A 20,363-nucleotide genomic window follows, 5' to 3' on the forward strand; every position below is an offset into this window, starting at 1 on the left:
GACATTTAACTAAGCCCTTAAAGAGTTGTTTTTAAAACATCAATCAATAAGAGAAACACAGAAAAGATCAAGCTTAGATATGTTTATTTATTTTCTTAACATAAACTGAAACAAATGATGGGAAATGAATTAATATCTATGAGAAGGTTCCACTAAAGACTGAAAGACAAAAAGGTATCCCTGATAGCGGGGTCTCTATAAAGACCCTGTGTCCCTTCACCGAAGCCGAGAAAACAAACAGCTCACATAGAAACGCGCACTTCACAGCTGGCATCAGTTAACCCTCTTTCATTCACATGAAGGGAGCACCAACACCCTTCACGAACAGGACCAACCGTCATACTGCCGTTCCAGTAGGACTGGTTCCAGTAAGGCCAGTAGTTAACTGACATTGCTATTATTTCCCGATTATTTTCTCACAATAGGTTAAATGAATTAGGTTTTCAACCATAAAATGATACAAAATGTCATTTTGAAACTACTGGCCTTACATTTACATGAAGCGTGTCAATCACCCTGCAGCACCAGACAATGTCTTCCACTTTTATATAATCACTTTGCATTGCTCAAGATTTCCTGAGTAGTTGCAGCACAAAACAAATTATATCTAAGGCAACTTTATCCCAATATATATTATATTGACTATAACTCTGTACTATTATGCAGGAGGAAGAATATTCAATGTATGCAGGTTTTAAAGAAAATTTCAATTACAATCTTAAATGGTATCGAGTGAGTTAATGGACAAGATATCGTAGGTCAGACAATCAGGCTTAAAGCTGTTCAATCTCATAGTGCAAATAAACTGGAAATAAAAAAATGATTTACTACACCACAAGGAGCAGATAGTGCACACAAGGCCAGAACAGCACAGGTTCTGACTACATGGAGAGAATTGGAAACAAAAAGACTTCCGTCGCTTAAAGCCATTAAGGATTGCATTAAACCTTTCAAAAAGGCCTGAATGTACTGGTCCAGGGGAAGCATGAAGAAACTAAAAAGGGTTTTTTAGTCGAAGATAGTTTAACTCAAAGGATAATGGCCCCATTACACACAGCGGAGGCCGATCTGTAAGAACTGCCATGTCAACATGTGATACAGTACTATACATGTTACACAAACAACAAAATGTCAAACAGCAAAGTTATTTTGTGTTCCAGTTACATGGAAGGTTTGAACCTCTGTTCCCTTCTCTCTCTCCCCCGGAGGATGGAATGTGTATTATTGCAGTACCTGACGGGGTTTAATGTGCAAAGAATGCATTCGAGGAAGATTTGCCAAAAGAAGACACGCAGCCCATAAAAAAGGCGTTAAATTATATGGAGATGTTGGTTCAAAATCTTAAGCGCAATGCATCTTCTTGTAAGACTTTGTGTTCTGGGTGCCACACTTGAATTTGGTCTCACTTAAAAGTGTCAGCAGAAGATCCATAATAAATAACAATAAATAAATAAGTACAGAAAAAGGGAATGCCATCTCAATCTTCTTTTTGCCCCAACAAGGAAACCAAATGAGTGCATTGGAAGACTGAAATCCACGGCCTCTGGAAAAAGAAGAATCGTCTTCAAAATAATCAAAAGGAACTCTTTGAACCAGACTTTGTCTCTTTTGGTCAGGCATTTAACACAGAGCTCTACGGCTCTGACACACTCAAACATGGAAGCAAATCTTTTCTCATGGCTTTCAAAAGAGTTGGGAAGAGTCTTCTCTTCAGACCCAACATTGGCTACAATTCACATGTCTCCTGTAAAGAAAACAGTTCAACTAAAGATCTTTGGTTGAAGCACCAAATCAAATCAAAGCATAGATTACCACAAACAAGGAAAGACAGACCGAAAATTATTGCTTACAATGTACCGAACCGTTTGATTAATTTGACTGCATTTCCACTGATTACCACCAGAGGACAGTGAGCATACAAACTCGTGATCTCTAGGTGACGTGACTTCTGAATTGCACCTGAATCAATACATTTATATTGTAACTAAAATAAACATCTTTAAATATCCCTTCATGTTGCAGCTCTTGATTTTAGTTTGCATAGTGAAAAGCATCCCAGTCACCGCACGCAGCAGAGGCATGTTCAGCTAGAAAAATAGAATCAAAGTGAAACACATAAAGAAGCAAACAAGAAATAATATCTTAAAGACAAATGAAAATAAAAATGCCAAGAGCCAGAAGAGAAACAATTAAAATATCTAAGAAAACCCGTTTTCCATTTTTTTAATTTTAACATCATTTAGTTGTTATTATTTAAGTGCTCTCTATATCGGAGCAGCAGGTCATTAGTCCAATCACCTGAGTGAGATTTGTTTTACTGTGGATGCTTTACCACAAACACACACACACACACACACACACGCACACGCGCACACACACACACGCTTTCTTTTCCCTATTCTTCTTCTTCCGCTTCCTCTTCTCCAATTTCCTCTTCAACTTCGTCAGCCCATCGGTCGCGCTGTGCGGCGGGTGAGGGGGTTCCTCCTGGATCTTCTCCCTCCGCCTCTCTGCCCACTTGCAGCTCCAGACTCCTCAGGAAGAGCTCGGGGAAACCGGCCAGCCTGTGGGGCCCGAGGTGAGCCAAAGCCTGAAGGGCGAGAGCCCGCTCCCTCCCGGCGTCACCTGCAAACATCAGCTGGGGGCCGGCCCCGGACCCACTCCCAGCATCCAGCAAACTGTGATGGGGGAATGCAGAGGAGTGGGCCTGTAGAGCCTCCAGAGGATTGGCCTGCTCCCTCCTTTCTGCTTCCCCTCCCTCATCCTCCCCAGGCTCTTCCCCTCGTCTGGGTCGGCGTGTGCGCAGCTCCAGGCAGCTGTGGCCCTTGCGGTGACGCTGGAGATGATCCTCTCGGGCGAAGGCCTTGTGGCAGAGCGGGCACTCGAAGGGTCTCGCCCCGCTGTGGAGGGACAGGTGGTTTTTGAGGTCGTATGAGTGGAGAAACCGGGCGGGGCAGTGCGGGCAGGGGTAAGGACGCTCACCTGTGTGTTTCCTCATGTGGATCTTCAACTTATCATTCCTAATAAAGGGAAACAAGGGGAGACAAAGAAGGGAGGGAAAGAGAGATAAACACATTAAAGATTCAACAAGGCCCTCATTCGTGAAAACATTATTTTTTTTAAAAGAAAACTTCCATTACCGTGTGAAACGGACTCCACAGGCCGAGCACTGGAAGGGCTTCTCCCCGGTGTGTGTCCTCATGTGTCGGGGCAGTTTTCCTGCTCCATGGATGATCTTCTGACAGACGGGACACTGCTGAGGCGTTTGAGACTTCCTCTTCCTCCCTGCTCCCCCTGCCGTCGCCCCTGCTCCTTGATCAGCTATAGAGGTAGGTACTGAGGTGCTCTCCATCAGCTTACCATCATCGCCAAAACTCTCCATGTCCTCCTCCTCTGACAGCTTGTCACTCAAAGGCGGGACAGGAGGTTGGTTGGCTATATGGGGGTGCTCATGCAGCCAGGGAGGGGGTCCTCCATTTATTGCAGGCCCTCTGCCTGGCCTTCTGATGGCCCTTGGATCTCCGTTCTGCCTGTGTTCGGGGCTAGGAGGCCCGGTCGACGGCAGGGAGCGGAAGCTGTCGGATGCAGGCGAAGGGTGTGAGACGGGAGAAGCAGGGGGTGGGTTCAGAAACGACGAGTTGATGTGATTCGACCCAATTCTTTTCATCTTCTTTCTGTCCGTTTTTCTTCGGGACCCTCTTTCCACTCCGATGCCCCCCACTGCAATCCTCTCTGTGGCTGTGTGTTGGGCTCTCGGCTCTTCCTCCGGCTCCCCCTCTGCCTTCTCCCCCAGGATGTCTCTGCAGGCATCAGCCACACACTGGATGCCCAGAAGCTGAGCCCCTCGCAGCACGTCTCTCATCCCAGAGCCGGGGATGGTCAGCGTGGCGGTGTAGGCGAACTCCAGCAGGGCGTCCAGGGCGTCGGGGGCCACGCAGTCCAGCTGACACACACTGTAACCACCTCCGCCCTCGCCGCCTCCCTCCTCTCCCCCGAACAGCCGGCGGAAGTAGAGACTGACGGCGGCCATAACAGAGCGATGAGTTGGGTAGCGTGCCCCGCGGGATGTCAGGGTGAGGTCACACAGGAGTCCTGTCCTCCTCTGGTCATTGAGGTGGGACAGGAGCTCGTTGCTATGCTCCGGGAAGGGGATCCCAATCAGGCCGTCCTCTCCTGGAGACATCGCCACCTGCGTGAGAGGAGGCGCAGATCAGGTTAGTGGAAGGACTGAGGACTTCGCAAATGGTAGTTTTGTACGTGTCACAGTGTGTTTGTAAAGTTTATAACATATTTTTATAATTTAATCTATCTTTATAACATTGAAAGAATACCCTTCGTCCTTTTTTATAGAGATTTCAAATAACCTAAAAGTAAATCCCCTGTAGCGTGACTTACACAAAGGGTTTCCTGCATGTGAGGGACTATTTAAACAGGGTTAAGCAACAACTCTCCCCCTTATCCTCCCTTCCTACCCCGACTTTCTCTCCAGATGACTAAATCAAGAGGAGGAGATGTCACTTGCCCTATGGCAGAGGACAAATGCGATTGCGATTAGATTTTTCTTTTTTCTTCATTAAATAATACATCTGATTTGTACAGTAGTTTAGTAGGATAGTAGTATTTTAAAGTTTCAATATAATAATCAGACCCTGCAATAGAATAAATCAAGTTTCACTCTAACTCACTAACTCACTCACTCAGCATCATCAAGGTTATCTTTTAGGAATATGAGCATGTCCACATTTCCAGGTAGAAGCTGGGATGTTTAGGCGTTTACAATATCCCCTGCTGTGGAAAAAACTCTTGTTTGGTACTGATGTTGCTGGGACAGAGAGATATGCTTTGGCCATGGGTGACAGCAGTGGGTCAAACTGCATTTTCTCTCCACCACTTTAAAAACAATACAGTTTTTGCCAAGAAGGTGAGGCTTATTGACAGGGCAAGATATAAATATACTGTTGGTACTTGTCAATGTCTCTAGGTATGTACATGTATCCCTGTAAATACGATGTCCTTTTGTGTTATCTGTTGTTTTATGTTCATGTTGTAACCTACTTGTTGCCATGTTGGACAGGTCTCCCTTGAAAAAGAGATCGATGATCTCAATGGGACCATCTGGTTAAATAAAGGTTTTTCTAAAAGAAAATTATTTTAAAAAAATCGCGGTATATTTTTTTCAGTCTCAAGACGGTATTGAGACATCTATTTATCGCGATATTCGATATATCGTTACATCCCTAGCAAATACAAATAAACTAAACATAAATAAAATAATTAGAGTAGCGAAAGACATGCTGTATATAAAACCGAATGATTGATAACACCGATGCGGAAAGGATGTAGGATTATGCAACGTACTGCATCTGCTGTAGCTAGAGGACAGCAGGCTAATTCCCGTGTGAAACCTTTATAGCATTAGCAGTTTGATTTAAACACCTGAAGAACAGAGGGACAAAGTGAGGAGAGAGAGAAGAAAGAAAAGCTAGCGAGGGACAGGGAGGAAGTGACAGCCTTGAGTGGGTGAAAGGGGGGAGTACCAGCGAAAGAATGAGGAAGGAAAGAACAGAGAAGAATTACAACCTTTATCAAGACTGGATTTAAAGCCACCTACAATCTTTATGTGTATTATACACATTACGAGCTGGATAGTTACTGGATTTTATTAAATAAAAATCCACTGCAATATTGTACTGCGTGTCAAATAAAAGCGACAACTTTCTTCATTTCTCTTTGTGAGACACAACCAGGTCTGTCGGTAATAAGACCCAACAACTTGCTTCTTTGCCTCCCTAACCTCGCACCTCACCCTGTCCTCACTATACCTGCTCAACAATATCTCTCACACACACCTGAGCAGATTTTCCACAAACAACTCACCCTCCAGATTCCCCCCCCCCCCCCCCTGCCCTTCATCTCCCTCCCATAGCAACTGGCAGCCCCCTGGCCATCCAATAACAGAGATCGCACAGTGCCCAGAGGGCTCTGCACAACGACGGCACATCCACCTGACTAACCTGCTCCAAAACACACCCTATTAGGTACACACACACACACACACACACACACGCACATATTGCGTGCCAATCTGTGGCTCCCCCCTCCCACTATTGTTTGATTTAACCTGTTCTGTGATGCTTTTAATTTCAGTCTATTTAAAACACATACTTGAATAAATGTACTCCACCCACTTAATGCAAAAAAAGCCAATTAAATAGCTACCTCTCATGAACTTGCCAGCACTTTTTCCCACAGCGCAAATAGTAAAACTTCCCAAATGTTCCACTTCTCATCTCCAGGATACTAAGGTACCCCAGTTGTATCCTACCTTCCCCGTCCTCATGGGCATGGGCACAGTCAGCTTGAGACGAGGCAGCGTGTGTCTCATGGCATCCATCTTTCTGCTCTTTACAACTCTTCTCCCTCCGCTTTCTTTGAAAACCACTTTTTCCTATTTCCTTCAACACATCCAAGTGTAACTTTTAAAGTTCTGATCTCTTTGACAGAAGTCGTGGTGCAGCGTTCATCCTTGGGGATGTCTACCCCGTTCGCACAATCTGTCACTCACTCTCCTTCCTGTTATATCAAAAGAAGGTGCATGTGACGAAGGCAGATTCAGAGATACCCCTCCCCCCAGGTCGCCTACGCGCCCCCCTCTCGCCAACAACCAACGGCTTGTTTTCCGAAACAATTTCCGATAAACGCAATTTTAATGTCGACCTCTCCCTGTTCAGCAAGAGACCAACAGGTAGAGGGAATACGTGTATCTAAGGTCTTGGCAGAGCTGCGGTTTGATGTAGAATAAATAACCTTCAGGCTTCAGACCACAGACATTAATTGAACTGGTTTGGCAGGAAGGAAACTACGGTAGTGCATACAACCAAGACACCTCAGAAGTACCAATATTTTAGAGACAATTCACAGAACACATCTAAAAACTAAATTCATATTGGCATAATGAGTCATCACACACATTCTGGTAGGTGCAATATGAGTTAATCCAAATCGCATGATATCACAGAGAGAGAGTGCAAAAAAGTTCTTCCTTTGAGTTCTGGGCACCACTGCTCTTAAAAAAAATAACAACGTGGCCTCAACGACTGCTATTTTAATCTAAAGCATGTTCATGAGAGCTATCGCTACAGCTCGAGTGAACAAGGATGGCATGCGTTGCGGCAGCTACAGATACAGAAGAGTGAGGAAGTCATGGGTCATGGGTTTGCTTATACATACAAAAAAAAAAAAACCTTTTGACAATAAAATTTTAGTCATTATTTTTAAAACAAGATGCCAAAAATGATCTGGTTCCTGATTGTTAAATGTGAGGATCATCTCTTGTGATTCGGGCATTTTCCAGTTACAGCCCTACATAATACACAGATGCATAAAAACATGTTAGGAAAAAAAACCCATTGGAAACACACCACCTAAGCCTCTGTAGGACAAAGTGTAAATGCATCCCTTGACCTTGTACCAGTACGGTTTGTCTCATTGTAAGTAGACACGATAACAGACCTGAATGTAGCATTTTAGGATCACCAATCATTGTTTAAAAGCATCCACAGAAAAACAGGATTACTGCATATAATTATTACGTACATCAACAATAATAGGCAAAAAGTTGCTAAAACAGAAAAATGATCTTAAACAAAGCAGTGCAGACAAGCACGACACAAAAGGGTTTAAGGAGGAGCACAATACAACCAACGTCAAATTTCCGGCGCAGGGGAGAGAAAAAAAAAGCATCATGGGTGGTTGGTGGTTGAACTTGTTATTTTGGGCATATTCCTTAGAACACAGGCGTCTTCGGAAAATAATAAGATTAGTAAAGAAGTTGCAATGATTCCCATCAATTTTCTGTCTGTCTGAGTCACTCTAAACTGACGCGCGCACACACACACACACACACACACACACACACACACACACACACACACGGCATACTGATCATATCCCCTCTTCCTTCTTGTCACCGTGTTTCTGTTTTGTTGTTGCTAACCAAGGACATGTCGGTATGGTTTACTGAATCTTGCAAAAACACTGTAACGAATGTTTAAACAGCCCACAGGCAGAGACCACTGACACATTTGGCTCTCAAACAAACTAATGTTAGTCCATATTTAACCTCCACCATCATATAACATAATTACTGTTATTGTTAGTTTTTTCATGTTAATTAGGGATCAGTACCTTAAAGTCAATAACTGATATCACTGTTTGCCTTTAGGTGTGTCATGTTGGTCTTACAAAAACAAACACCTACATCAAGTATTTTATCTCTGGAAAATCTTTTTTTTTTCTTTACTTTTTTTGCCTTTGCGGCGACAGATGTAAAGATATTACCCTTCCGAACAAGTGGCTCGTATCTCTTTCTTTGTTTTTTGTTCTCACCTCCCACTCTTTTGTCGACGGTGGAGGAATTCACCTCCTCCTCTGCAGATCTACGGTTTCCTCATCCCTTGCTTTCATTACGCGCTCTCTTCCTCTGTCTTAACAAGGATTTATTTGTAACAAGATTAAAATAGATTGATAACATCTGGAGATTTTAAACCATTTGTCCTATCCAACTGTTAGGCAAAGAGTCATAAACATATAGTTACAACTATATTGTCCAACCGAACTACGTAAAAATCAAAGAAGCAAGTTAATCAGAAAATCCTCTGAGGATATGTTTTTACTGAAGAGGAAATGGAAACTTAAATCCGCCATAACTGTCCGCCACTAGAACTCAGTGTAACGTCTCGAAAAAAAAGAGAATTGACACAAATTTGTGTGGCGGCCAGGAAAATTACAGCAGCAGGATCGACTAAACCTGCACAAAGGGTTATTCTTCTGTAAAAAAGCAAGTTATAGTATCCATCGTCTATATCATGAAGTCCCCCTGTGCACACGCAGAGTGTGACGACTGGAACTGTGAGTGTTATTTTTATGGGTCTTATTTTCCGTTAAAGGCTGTAAGTTTTCCCAGTCCACCTCAATTATATCAGGCTCCAGAGCTAAGGGGGAAAATATGACTTTATACTATTCACAGAAAACTGTGGCTGAGAGGGAGAAGGAGAAATTACTTTATGAACTCTGATGTCAGATGTTTTCCAAAGAGCCTTTGCATGTGTGTGTTTGTGACTGTGTGTGTTTATGCTGGTAATGTGAGCACCTATGGCTGGTTGCATGTGTTTTGACGTCTTTCTAAGTACTTAAATAACCCAGTGTATGGACAATTCTTAAACTTTAACAAAGCTTTCAATTGAAGTTTAATATCAAAAAGGTCAAAGAGTGGGATTTTAAAAAGGAAGAAGTTAAAAGATTTAGCAAAGATATTTTGTGTTTTCGTGTCCAAAATGTTATGGTATTTAATGAGTATATGGAGGTACATTTCTAAACTTCATAGCAGCTCAAATACATTAAAACATGTACTTATTATTCAAGTAAAAATGCCCACAAAACATTAGTGGTTGTCCATTCTGTACATCAGACGAAGCCCAAGTGTTTTCATTCGAATAAAATCAATGGAGACATTAATCATAACCACAACATAACAAATTATGATGCTTAACCAACACCGTACCAGAAAGACAACAAAGCGACCAAACACATGGAAAATAAGATTCAAGCTCATACCGTTTCTCCTCCACACACTCGTCTTCCTCTCGCCACCTTTCCTCTGTGTGACGGACTGATTTTAAGGGTTAAGAAAGAAACTTTTTACAGTCTTTATACCTCACTTATTTGGGGTAGTGAGTAGAGTGTGGTGGTGCTGGGACACCTACTCTGAGGAAGAGTATGGGAGGAGGAAACGGGGGGGGGGGGGGGGGTGAGAAGAGATGCGAATATACACACTTCTGCCAAACCAAAGCTGCACTCAGCCCAGATGAGCACTCTCACTGCAATATCTGAGTGCAAAACCTTCATATGTAAGTAACAAATACACACAAACAGACAGCCAGGTCTTCTAATAATGCAGATCATCTCTGCCAGGAGATACAACACAAGCTCCACCCGCTCTGCGTCCCAACTGTCCCCTCAGGACTGAACATTTGCATCCCACCAGGAGATATAAAAACAGATGCAACCCGGGGAAAATTTGAATCTGTATTTGAATTAGTCAAAGACCAGACTTGAGACACGATCATGATACATGGGGTTATTACACCCTGTCATGCTAGGACATAAAGAAGAATTTATAAAAAAGGAGAAGTCCAGTGGGATGATGTGACTCAGCAGGCAGTTCTGTGCAACCCTGCAACCAAGCCCTCCTCTGTCCTTACTGTAACTGGGGCATTATATAGTGTGTATGTGTATATGTGTGTGTGTGTGTGTGTGTGTGTGTGTTTGGACGCATGCGCACATTGTGGTCTTAGTTCCAAGAACACATTACATTATTCATTTGGCTGGCAGAGCGGAGGCCCTTATCCCCTCGCCCTTACACACCGCAACTCTCCACTGCGAGCTACAACAGCAGCCAGTTTGCATGCCAGAGCTGAACACCACAGTGAATCTGCAGCAGGATCATCTGCTTATCAACACACTGACATCTGGGTGCACATACACACTCTGTCCTGCAATATTCAACAACTTCTATCCTGAAGTTTATGTTGATAAAAAGTACGTTTTTTTATTTTACAGAAAATTGTCTCTGCAATGGCAACACTACCATTAGGTGTCAAAATGATGTTAAATAAAGCCGTAACATTTTTAGGGCTTTCTAGAAGAAAATGTCTCTCAAGACAGCTTAGTAGTTATTTGACTCAACCTCAACAGATAAATGACAGTAGAGAATAACAATATTGTAATTCAGCCTTAAAATCCATTTATAGCCATCATTTATGTGCTGAATATCTGTACTTGAAATATTTTCTGACATTACAATCTAATATATAGATTATAGTGATAGATTACCCAGGTAAATGTGCAACCCAGAATACTGTACCATTAATCTCCTATTTATTCTTATTGTTACAAGTAAAGTTCAACACACCTGTAAGTTATACATTTTTTTATTAATTAGGCTCCCAATATAGAGACGTTTTCTTTTGTACTTACACAGTGGAAATTGATCTTTTTTTGCCCAATATTTGTAATTATTTAGTACAATTTAAAGCTACATCTTTTATTTTTTTTACAGCTTTTTCATTCCAAAAATACTTCTCCGTAAACTCTCTGACACAGATGATTCAACATACTGTAATACCAAAGTTATTTCCCTATACATACATGAAAATGGGGCTGCTTTGTTTTGGAGATTAGTGTCTAAAATGTCTGCCATGTTTCCCCCCGTTACAGTAAGAGAGAGGGGGAGAAGGAAAATAAATAAATCTGAGGTTGGAAAGAGGAAAACGGTACGAGATTTGAGAAGAGACAACAAAAGTGACATGAGGGAGGTATGATTTCTAAAAACACACATGTTCTTAGAAATCACACAAGAAAAAGAATGGGTACGGGGGAGGAGAAACACATGAGAGTGAGTGAATGGGGAGTGGGTGTAGAGAGATATTCTGCGAGATAAAGCAGAGAAGAGGGGAGGTTAAGACAGGAAAATCTAGTCCCGGCCTCGAACAATCTGTGTTAGCGAGGAGACATGAAACAAGAGGAGACAGAGTTAAGTTACAAGGGGAGAGGAAGGGGGAGACCAAAGGGAGAGAAGCAGTGACATGACGACTGGGAGATAAACAGAGCAAGAGGTGAACACACGCAGGCAGCCACAGGAAGTAGCAAGAGTCCTTGCAGGTGTGTGTGTGTGTGTGTGTGTGTGTGTGTGTGTGTGTGTGTGTGTGTGTGTGTGTGTGTGTGTGTGTGTGTGTGTGTGTGTGTGTGTGTGTGTGTGTGTGTGTGTGTGTGTGTGTGTGTGTGTGTGTGTGTGTGTGTGTGTGTGTGTGCAGATGTCTGAGGGAGAGATGTGGTAGCTGCTCTATCATTAGCATCACCAAAAGGGAGTTTCAGCCTAAGATGGATAACACACACAGATGTGAGAGAGGAGGCATGCTGACAGAGTGGTTTCACACTTTACTCTCTCTTATGGCTCCTTATCTGGTCAGCAGTTTCTTCCCCCCCAAACACTCCACCACTGCGTGTGTGTGTGTGAACACAGGAGTGTCAGGTGTGTGGGCGAAATACACACTACGTCTCCATTAATATGAAGAGCAGGAGAGAAACTTTATTTCTGCGTGTGTGGTTTTAATTACGTGAATATATCTGATGAGCTCATTTGTGTGGATGAAGACATTTCCTTTGAGACAACTGATTATGTGAAAAACTGTAATAAAAGAAATTAAAATATCATTACAGTCAAACATGAGTTACAATAACAGCTGACTTGCCGTAGCTCAGCGGGGGTGTTCCAACATGTCGCTCGTGGTTCAAACTGTGTAGGTGTTTATCGTAGAGCAGAGCACCGAGCGAGCGCCGTAACTCGGGACAAAATTACAATCCAAAAGTGATTTACACTGAGCAATTACATGGAGATACAATTATTTTGTATCTTTTGTATATACATATTTTATTACATTATTTTTTAAAGATTACCTTGAGACATTTTGCAGCAGGAATTGTTCATTCACAACTTTAAAGTCACTTTTCAGTCAGACTTTTCATCAGAGCCAATACAAGACTCCTTCAAAATCTGCCCTTAGAAACCAATAAAACGCATAGATTATTCATATTTTTGAACGGAAAAAATGCCAAGGATTATCATTGTTGATTTATAGACACCAAAAACAAAACAATTGAATATTTAGCCGCACTGTTCCTTTAACTTTTGTGTACAGTATGTAGGGTGATATTTAAAGCCATGGTATGTTTACAATTGTGTTGTGTAGCAGCAAAATTAATAATGTGTGGGTCGTAATTATTTCTGTATTTGTATTTAAAAAGATATAAGCAATCTTAAGTTTAATTAATTACTGTAAAACTGTTTTAAATATAATACATATATTTAAATATTCTGATTGGTTTCCATTTTGTACCAATGTTTTTTTGTTTAAAATGTAAACAAATGTAAAGAACTGTGTGCAAGTAATTCATATACAGTATGACTATAAATGAATTTTACATGAACTGTGGAAAAACACTTCTATACATGTATGCAGCCGAACAGTTTCTAATATCAGGAACAACTCATTTACGCTAATTCAATATAAATAATTTATATTAATGTCTTTGCAGGGCTTTTATGTTACAAACCATGTTTTTTTGTCCAATTGATAACATAAATGTAACAATTGAATGCAGTCTAACACAAGGACGCTCTCTAACTGCAGAGTGAATCTACAACTCGGAACATTTTCAATAATACATTTCAGAAGAGTATAGCTTGAGATCACTATGGGTGTACTTGTGTATCTGTGTGGGTACATCTCAAGATGTTTGGACAATACAACTCTCTGTAGGTTTTTTATTCTTATTTACCCCTCAGTGGGGTGATCAGGACAGTTTTGGAGATTAGGGTGAGACGATAGGGGATGAGTGGGAACGGGTGAACAAAAGAGGTGTATTTACAGTTTGATTTATCTCAATGTGTATTCAATTAGTACTTAAAGCCAACTACTCTGCCTTTTTGAATGAACTATGTCTAGAATCAATAAATGAATTGAGCTTGCTGTTTTGTTTGCGTGTTTAGAAAAAACTAAATATTACCACATGACAGGGGGGGGTCTCAACAACTGCTGCTCTCCTACACAGATGACCTTCTGCTCTAGAGGAAGATATTGCAAAAGCACTGGACACACACACACAAACACAGAGAGAGACATGTCGCAAAACTAACTGATCCTGATCAGTTTCCTCTTCCTGTGCTCAGTAAAGATGGTAGGCCACTAGGCCAGATGGAAAGATAAATGGAAGACAAAATGAAACATAGAGAAAGAGCAGAAACAGCCCAGAGAGCAAAATTAAAAAATGTCCGAACTTTAGAAGCAAAAAGACAGAAGGACATACATGTGTGAAAGATGTTTCAGCTTCGTCCTGATAAACCAGCTAAACGGCGTAAGAAAGGGAGGAGGTTGGATCTTATTGTAACTACAATCCCTTAATTACATCAACTACAGAATAACTGCACCATCCACTGCTGTGTTATAAAGCAAGTCAGAAACTAGACAGTAATGTACATGCCGACGTAACAGATATGAGGTTAAAACAACTAATAAATCCTCTTCCTGATGGTCGCCTCAAACCGGAATGATGATTTATTCTTTCCAATTTAAGAAATAGATGTTGGACGAGAATTTCTTGAAAATAATACAAAACAATAAGTGATAAAAGAAATGGCTACTTCCCATTTTGTTGAAAAGTAATGTTTGGTTTGAGAATAACAGAAAAGGTATCTTTATTTTTCCAAAAGGACTATAGGCTGTCTCCATTCTGCAGGAGTTCCCCTCTGAGCTTCACACATGAAAGGGGTCAGTTTCAGCAGCATGAGTCCCTTTGCCTGCTCATGTTTGGGTGTTTATTCTCACTTTCCCTGAAGTGTCGTCTCACTGTATCTACTTATGATAACCGCCCGCTTAATGTGTACAGAGACAATTGTTACTAGAAGCGCTGAATCATGATCACTACTTCACCTTTTAGCCTTTTCTCTCAAGCCTGGTTTCTCCTCTCCTCTCTGACTCTTTACAAGAAGAAGGAGTCACGGCCACCTGCCTATTGGTTAACTATGGGTGGCGTGGGCTGCGAGGATGGTGGTCGAGAGCGAGGGAGGGCTGTCAAATGCTACAGAAACTCATGACTGAAAAGAGGAAATGGTAGATACATAACTTCCTCTATTGACACAGATCAAGTGGGGGCAAGACTCAACGGTAGTAGCAGCAGACTGGATTGTGGACACTGTGTAGTCACCCCTGTGCCATTACGGCCTCAATGTGGGGAAACAACCGCCATACATGGTGAAAACGATATGGTCATCATGGTATATACAAACTTTAAACTAGAGTTGATTAACTAATGAGTAAATTACTGCAGGGAAATAATGAATTAATGTAAATGCTCCATCGACTACAATAAATGAAACTTGAGTAGCGGGGGCCCACATTTGATTGAGGTTTGGCGAAAAAGGTGTTGCGACGTAGACAAAAAGCCTGAGAAAAGAAGATGAGACATCTTCAAATATTAGGGGTAAAGATAGAAACCTTTTTTCAACTCCTATCCTCCCTCCCACTCAGTTGGTTTGTGTGAAACTGAAAGACCCGTTTCTGAAAAGGGGGAATTTATATGGGCTCACATGCCCCAATTGAAGCAGTTCTTGGAACTGTTTGCATGCATGTTTATATATACTGTCTGTGTATGCATGTGTTGGAAGTGTTTGTGCATCTGTACGTGTGTGTGTGTGTGTGTGTGTGTGTGTGTGTGTGTGTGTGTGTGTGTGTGTGTGTGTGTGTGTGTGTGTGTGTGTGTGTGTGTGTGTGTGTGTGTGTGTGTGTGTGTGTGTGTGTGTGTGTGTGTGTGTGTGTGTGTGTGTGTGTGTGTGTGTGTGTGTGTGTGTGTGTGTGTGTGTGTGTGTGTGTGTGTGTGTGCGTGCCTCGCCTGACAGACCACTCAATGTAACTTCCCCCTACCCATCAGTTCATGGACACATGGTTGTCACCAGTTATGCTGCAGGTCACATGATATGTCTCACCAACTTGCCCACCACATTCACACAATCACAAACACACACCAACAAATTCAAACTGTGTTGAGGACTGTATGTAACATATTATTACTGTTTTTACACCTAACAATGTCTTTCAGTGGGAGTTTACGCCACACGGTATTTTCAAATATGGTTAAGCATAAGATACAATAAACAGGAAGGAATCAAAGGAATCTTTAGTTGTTTTACAATTCTAAATGAGTGTTTGTTTTGTTGGCTATGCACTTTAAAACTACAATAAATGTAACTCTATCACAGTTAATATCGTATACACTTTAATATGAGACTTGAGAATGAGAATTTTCTTCTCAAGGTTACAGTCCTCTCGGTAAATGTGTGATAGTTTGAACAAATAATCTTAATTGGGAATTGCTTCATTTGTTGTCTTTCTCTCTAAAACCTTAAGGTACAATTTAAAATGTTGAGTCGCTATTTTCTTTATGTTTTCCAATAAAGTGCATTATTAGTCACAGTAATCCTAAATGAAGCTTTAGCTAGACAAACAACTGCATTTTAATTGAAGGTTAATAAAGGACTTCAAATGACTTTAGCCTGAAGCTTAAGAAGCTGTAAATGTTGTTGGCTTCAGAGAAATGTGTCATGGTTTAGTGTAGCATTACTCAATAACATCAATAAATACGGCTTTAGACTTTCTCCAAAGCTTTATTGTCTTGTGATAATATCACATATCAAAAACCTATAAATAACATCAGCCCGTTTTTAACACTAGAGTGTATTTTTGGCCTCATTCCCAAACCTTCTTTAAAAGCTCATTGTAGTTATAAAGCGCCTGCAGATGACAAACAGAGGAGTTAACTTCCAGGTTGCCTATAAAATATTCAACTGCTTGACCACTTTATTCTGCTCATATTTATTCCAAGGTCAATGAGGTTTTCAAAAAGCCCATTAAATCCTGTAAAAATACTATGTTTAATGAGGTGAGACCCCCACAACAATGTGTGTAAAATGCAACTCGATAAAGCAAATACAAATCAATCCGTTTTGTATGATTTGTATCAGAAAATAAATAAAAGGCTTTTTCAAGAACATCGCTTTTATTTGTGTTTCTCAGCCCAAGTTGGTTTGGAATATTATTCTTAGATTGATACATATGTTTGACTACGTAGATTTATTGCGGTTAGAAATTACACTATAAAACAAGTTAATTGGGTTCATTTATTTGTAACAGTTATTGAAGCATTCTTCACAGAATCACACATTTGATTTGAGAAAGAGAGAGAGAGTGTAAAAGTAGTCACATCGGAGCATTGCCACCTTTGATTGTGGTTATTTAAAAACAGGTATTAACACATTTGCCCCTTGTTGTGTTTGGATGACACTTTGTACCAATTATTTAGTGTGAGGAATATCGAACCAGATCATCTTAACAAAATGGTTGAGGGCATGACAAGTTTACTTTTTTTTTTAAAAGAGAGGGACTGATGTTTGTGTTTTAGATATAACAAACACAGATATATATATTGAGTGGTTCCTACCTCCGGTCCATAAACCCAGGAGAAGATGGGTGCCTGCTGTCTTCGGCCTCTTGCTCTTCCCCCTTCCCTTTGGTCCTTTGCTTGGAGGTCAGCAGAGGTCATACACCTGAAAGAAAAGCCAGACAAGTTTTAAAAAACTAAAACATTCAGTCCAAAGAGGGGTTCTGATCAAAGCATCTACTTCAAGTATATGAATAAAGAGGCAATAAACTGATCGAGAGAAGAAAAAAAACCCGCTGACTTATTGAGGTACTTTTCTCTTGTAAATTAGTTTCAGGTTTAGCTACAGCACACACACACACACACACACACACACACACACACACACACACACACACACACACACACACACACACACACACACACACACACACACACACACACACACACACACACACACACACACACACACACACACACACACACACACACACACACACACACACACACACACACACACACACACACACACACACACACACACACACACACACACACACACACACACACACACACACACACACACACACACACACACACACACACACACACACACACACACACACACACACACACACAGTGGGGTGGAGCAGGGGGGTTCTGGGAAAATAACAGAAATAAAAAGACTGATAGAAACTGACCGCTTCCTACTTTGACTTCGTTGGAAAACAAGTTCTCCAATGTTCAGTGAGGTAAGTGAAGTAAGCCCCCCCCCCACACACACACAAACACACGCATACAAACACATCTTTGAGATTCAGGCAATGATGTGGAGAATGAGTCTGAAGGGCAGATTCAGACTAAACGAACGATGGTGATGTGTAGGGAGGGAACAGGAGATATCAGCTACAAGAAGCAAGCCTGTAGAAAGCAGAGCAGGACAGAGGTCGTGTGAGGACAGCAGAAACCAGGGATGCAGCACAGATGTCTTATTATGTTGCAGACAAAGTAAGGGCAAACAGAGCTGACATTAAGAATTCATTTCAAAACCCTGATGGCTCTTCCATATGTGTGGAGAGCATTAGATGTCCACTCACATGATGGCATGGGATAACAGGGAGAGACAAAGAAAACAAAAAGGACCTCTCTTCTCATAAACTCCTGTTCGTTCACACGCTCAGGCCTTGTCAGCCCCTCAGAGGACCAGAGGTGAGGGGGGAAAACAAAAAAAATGCTGCAACAACACCTGAGCCTAGAGGGCAGAAGGCATTAACTACCTGCACAGACGGCTAAAGATTTAACCAAACAGGCTGTGCCCAAGACAGAGAAACCAAACCCAAGCCAGTTGAGCTCGTTAGGCCGGTCTGTCAGAGGGGCGAGTCAGCAACACAACTACCTCTGTAATTGCATGCACACACACACACACACACACACACACACACACACACACACACACACACACACACACACACACACACACACACACACACACACACACACACACACACACACACACACACACACACACACACACACACACACACACACACACACACACACACACACACACACACACACACACACACACACCTTAACCTAACATTACAGCCTGAGCACATCCTATTGTAAGACAGAAGAGTGACAGGATTAAAATAAAAACACTGGGCGTGCCATGAGGATGATGATGATGATGATGATTAACAGACCACTGAAGGGAGGTCCTTTAGGTGCAAGGGCTACAAACCAACACATCTCCTGCGTGCCCATGGGCAGTGGAAAGGCAGGTGATGTGCGTGCAGAGCAGGTTAGGTTTTGGATGTCAGCCGGGACTCGGCTATAATTAGCAGCAGAGTCTCCAGAAATGTACCCGCCGACCCTGCTCTGCCTCTGCCTCTCACCTGGCCGACACACACAGCCTATTAAACAGCAGCTGCAGCACCTGCTTATAAACCACAACAAGCACACATCCTCCGTTTCATATGTGCAAAACCAAGTGCTCAAACTGTCTTGTAAAAAGGGGAATACATTAATGTCGACGGGAGTTACCGAATACCCGTGACGTGGATAGTCCTCCCGTGACCCCGATGAGAACCGGGAAGGAGAGAGGCTATGGGGTTGCCGGTGCTGTCATGGCAAACAGTCACTTGCATGAGGCTACATTTATCTTAAAATGAGTGTTATACATATTTAAAATCGACAGCAGTCAGGTGAAGCAGTTTACCTGAGTGCCGGTGTGTCACCTGTTCAGACTTGTCGCCTCCCACCTGACCGGCCTCCACACTTCCTGGATTATTCCGTCCCACCCTGCCGACTTCTTCTACTTATTCTTTTTTATCCTCCCGGCTCTTTTCTTTTCTACCGGGGGGAACCGCTCTTGTCGTCCTCAGCTCGACACCTGGGAGGTTTTTAATATTTCGTGGGTCAGCGTTTGTCGTGTTGCGGGTCTTCCCTGCAGACCTCCGGCTCTCCGCGGTGCTTCCCCCCCTGTGTGTGTGCTGCCTCCGCTGGTCCACTCCAACTCCAGGCTCCTTCTTTCTGAGAACCAGGAAGCGGCTTGCCCTACTTACACCCAGTCGCGGATTGGCTCTGGCAGGGCTGGAGAAGAGACCGCTGGGGTGGGCAGGGCACAGGGGAGGGAGGGAGGGGGAGGGAGGGAGAGCACGGAGGGGCTCCGGCTCTGACGCGATAGGCCAGGAGCGGTGTCTGTCGCGGAGCCGGTGGCGGAGGAGGAGAGAGGTGGGCCGGTTTGGAGACCCCGCTCCTCCTATCTCTGCTTCGGGCATCATCACCGCCATAGGTGGGTAGATAAGGGCGTGCAGGGAAAACGCATTCAAGTATATCTGCTAATAGCTAAGCCTGCATGTCAAATGCCAATGCTTTTTCAAGCATTTTAGACTAAGTGCCCCCTTTCCTCCTATTCATGACTCAGCAATCAGGAGACACCCTGGAGGAGGCGACCACGAATGGAGAGTTGGAAGTGCATTAATAACTCAAAATGGGAGCCCGAGCTGAGGCTGAAAGATGATTTAAGTCAAACGGAACTTATTATGATAAATGAAACTATTATAAAGGATGTGTCACATCCAGTTTGAGGAGCAGCAAAGGTCGAGGGACTTTTTAAATGGCTTGTAGTGAATCAGAACAAAACAAAAAAAAGTCTATATAGCCTACTGTAGCCTATGTTTGCTCATGCTGAAAATAAAAACTCAGCATGGTTTTATAATACATTTTCTTCCAGAGAGACTCACTTAACCCTCACTTCACTGCAAAAAAGTCAACTTTGAACACTTACTGTTTGAAGTGGTTATGGG

The 20,363-nt window shown here is 42.4% G+C and overlaps 1 protein-coding gene across 5 annotated transcripts; it reads right to left on the minus strand.

The window, feature by feature from the left end:
* Positions 1–67: 67 nt before the first annotated feature.
* zbtb7b (zinc finger and BTB domain containing 7B) lies at positions 68–19,687 on the minus strand. 5 transcript variants are annotated; one of them, XM_079640134.1, is made up of 4 exons: positions 19,293–19,687; positions 17,113–17,218; positions 3,141–4,189; positions 68–3,020 (listed from the first exon to the last, which is right to left on the minus strand). In XM_079640134.1, exons 2-4 carry the CDS (start codon positions 17,212–17,214, stop codon positions 2,396–2,398), a joined length of 1,776 nt encoding a protein of 591 aa, XP_079496260.1. In that variant the 5' UTR covers positions 17,215–17,218; positions 19,293–19,687; the 3' UTR covers positions 68–2,395. The 5 variants fall into 5 exon arrangements, with proteins under 5 accessions (XP_079496260.1, XP_079496259.1, XP_079496258.1 ...); XM_079640133.1 differs by having other exon boundaries at positions 19,274–19,686; XM_079640132.1 differs by lacking the exon at positions 19,293–19,687 and adding an exon at positions 19,099–19,217.
* Between the last annotated feature and the right edge of the window lie 676 nt (positions 19,688–20,363).

This window comes from Notothenia rossii (assembly GCF_949606895.1).
Source record: "Notothenia rossii genome assembly, chromosome: 7".
Taxonomy (NCBI): Eukaryota; Metazoa; Chordata; class Actinopteri; order Perciformes; family Nototheniidae; genus Notothenia; species Notothenia rossii.